Source organism: Temnothorax curvispinosus, unplaced genomic scaffold, assembly GCF_003070985.1.
Source record: "Temnothorax curvispinosus isolate PA1 unplaced genomic scaffold, ASM307098v1 QBEX01007297.1, whole genome shotgun sequence".
NCBI lineage: Eukaryota > Metazoa > Arthropoda > Insecta > Hymenoptera > Formicidae > Temnothorax > Temnothorax curvispinosus.
In genome coordinates, this window is record NW_020217077.1 from 1,807 (window position 1) to 3,977 (window position 2,171).

General features: G+C 42.6%; 1 protein-coding gene across 1 annotated transcript; it reads left to right on the plus strand.

Annotated features, from left to right (window-relative positions):
- The first annotated feature begins 509 nt into the window (after positions 1-509).
- On the plus strand, positions 510-1,707 carry LOC112456919 (SCY1-like protein 2). Its single transcript, XM_025019732.1, has 3 exons — positions 510-727; positions 1,167-1,301; positions 1,438-1,707. The coding sequence occupies exons 1-3, from the start codon at positions 575-577 to the stop codon at positions 1,681-1,683; spliced, it is 534 nt and encodes a 177-aa protein (XP_024875500.1). The 5' UTR covers positions 510-574; the 3' UTR covers positions 1,684-1,707.
- Positions 1,708-2,171: the final 464 nt, after the last annotated feature.

The window sequence follows — 2,171 nt, forward strand, 5'->3', positions numbered from 1 at the left end:
CTCTCTCTCTCTCTCTCTCTCTCTCTCCCTCTCCCTCTCCTTCTCTATTTCTTTAAATTTGCCGACCAATCCCTGTAATCTTTCAATTCTTAATAAAACTTATTTTAATTATCGTCATTTATCTTGTCAGAGAACAATATGAATAGAGGAAAGAACAAAATAAAAAACAATTTAAATTTCTGCTCTTGCGATGATCGGAGCAATTTCGCGGAGCGAATTTCTCTCAATTCGTCTATTTTTCGTATGGTCGCGCGAATTTACAAAAATTTGTGCGTAACAATGGCAGCGATAAAAGTGATGTTTAAAATCGATGTAATTTGGACAAATCCGATTTTCACGTGTTACACAGGTACGGGAAAACGAACCTCACATCGCAGCGTATTCCATTGTCACGAACGAATATAGAAATCGTTTTCCCGATATTACACTTATATTTCGCCATTCTCCTTCACATAACCCCTCTTTCCCTAAAACGATAGAATAACGTGGCCAACGTGATTTTGGTTTGGCAGATAATAAACGGGCGAGGTCAACGCTGATTCTCTGAAGGGCCTTTGGCTGGCTGGCCATCATCATGTTCGCGAAGTCCAGAGGCAGCAGCACGGCGCCGTGCGACTTGCTTCCCGATTCGATACGTAACACATATGAAATCGGAAAGCAGTCCGCTACGGCCGGACCAGAGAACGTCTGGCGCATATACGACGGCTATCGGAAAAAGGATGGGATGGTAAATTAGTCGCGGGAGAACTCCCTTTTGCCCCTTTTATTTTTTTTATTTCCTTTTTCTTAGCGTTTCTTAAACGATATAGCGATATCAATAAACGGATTAGTTATCGCTAACGACCGATTCCTATCAACGTCGATATCTTTAACCGTGATTTATTATAATTTCCTATTTTTTTAACGATGCAATGCGACTCTAATAATATCCGGATAAAGAAATAGAAAGAGAAGTGGATCAAATCGCAGATTAGATTTGAATTAATTCGGATTCGGAAGTTTGGGTTCTGAAAGATTCAAGTGCGAGAATGATTCGTTCGATCTCGAATCTAATATACTTGGCCGAGAGAAGATTGATTTTTGCGTTTGAATTTTCTAAACTCGCGATTCATAGAGCTCGACGACAGTGGATAGAAAAAGAGTGCAAGTGTTTGGCTCGGTTGCAGGAGGTCTCGATTTTTCTGTTCGACAAACGGTCCGTGGAGAAGCTGCACAAACCGAAACGCCGGGAAACAGTCACGGATATCCTGCGCAGGGGCGCTGCTCAGATGGAGCGGTACTCGCATCCGAAGCTTCTTCAGGTACGTGCATACGCAAGGTATTCGCGGCACGCGAATTCACTCGAGCTTTTTCAGCCGATAAACATATATTGCCGTTCGAGTGTTTTCGCGAGCCACTCCGTAGATCAATACGCGATATATTTGACCGGCGATTTAGGCGTATAAAGTGGAGGAGTGTGCGGACACCTTGGCCTTCGCGTCGGAGCCAGTCCTCGCAAGCCTGGCGAACGTCTTGGCGTACAAGGAACAATTGGCAAACGCGCTCACGGCGCAATCCTCGGGGCTGATGGGCAAGCAGAACCACCCGCCGACCACCAGCCACCACCGGTCGACCCTCGTCAAAGAGTACGAGCTGCACGAGTTGGAGGTCAAGTACGGGCTTCTACAGGTGAAAATATTTTAAAATATTTGAAAATGTTTTATAATTTTTATCTCTATAACCCATGGAATTTAAATTCATCTCCATAAAAATCATAAAATCTAAATTCTTCTCTCGACAAAAATTTGATATACGAAAAATGACGTTACAAGAAAAATATTTTTAAAAACCCCAAATTAAGTATTAAAATTGGATAAATACAATTGTTACTTTCTTCTTTGTAAAGTATACTCCGATAAACCAATTTTTGAAAGTCTCACTTCCCTTGTTTGTCTACTCTCGTGGACACCCTTTGGAGCTCCAGGGGCACCGATAATAGGATTCGTCCATTAGCAGTTAAGTCGCGTAAAACAAAACCACGGGAGAAAGTTACAGAGTAATGTGGTTTTAAACGCTTATACTCACGTTATTATAGTATTGCTAGTACTTTTTCACACACACACACACACACACACACACAGACGCGAGCGAACGCGCGCAGCAACACACAGAGAGAGAGAGAGAGAGAGAGA

Excerpts from the sequence above, each read along its gene's own strand:
- LOC112456919 (XM_025019732.1), top strand. The coding sequence starts at position 575 with ATGTTCGCGAAGTCCAGAGGCAGCAGCACGGCGCCGTGCGACTTGCTT. Across the intron at positions 728-1,166 it reads ATCGGAAAAAGGATGGGATG|GAGGTCTCGATTTTTCTGTT; the intron begins GTAAATTAGTCG and ends GCTCGGTTGCAG. Across the intron at positions 1,302-1,437 it reads CGCATCCGAAGCTTCTTCAG|GCGTATAAAGTGGAGGAGTG; the intron begins GTACGTGCATAC and ends CCGGCGATTTAG.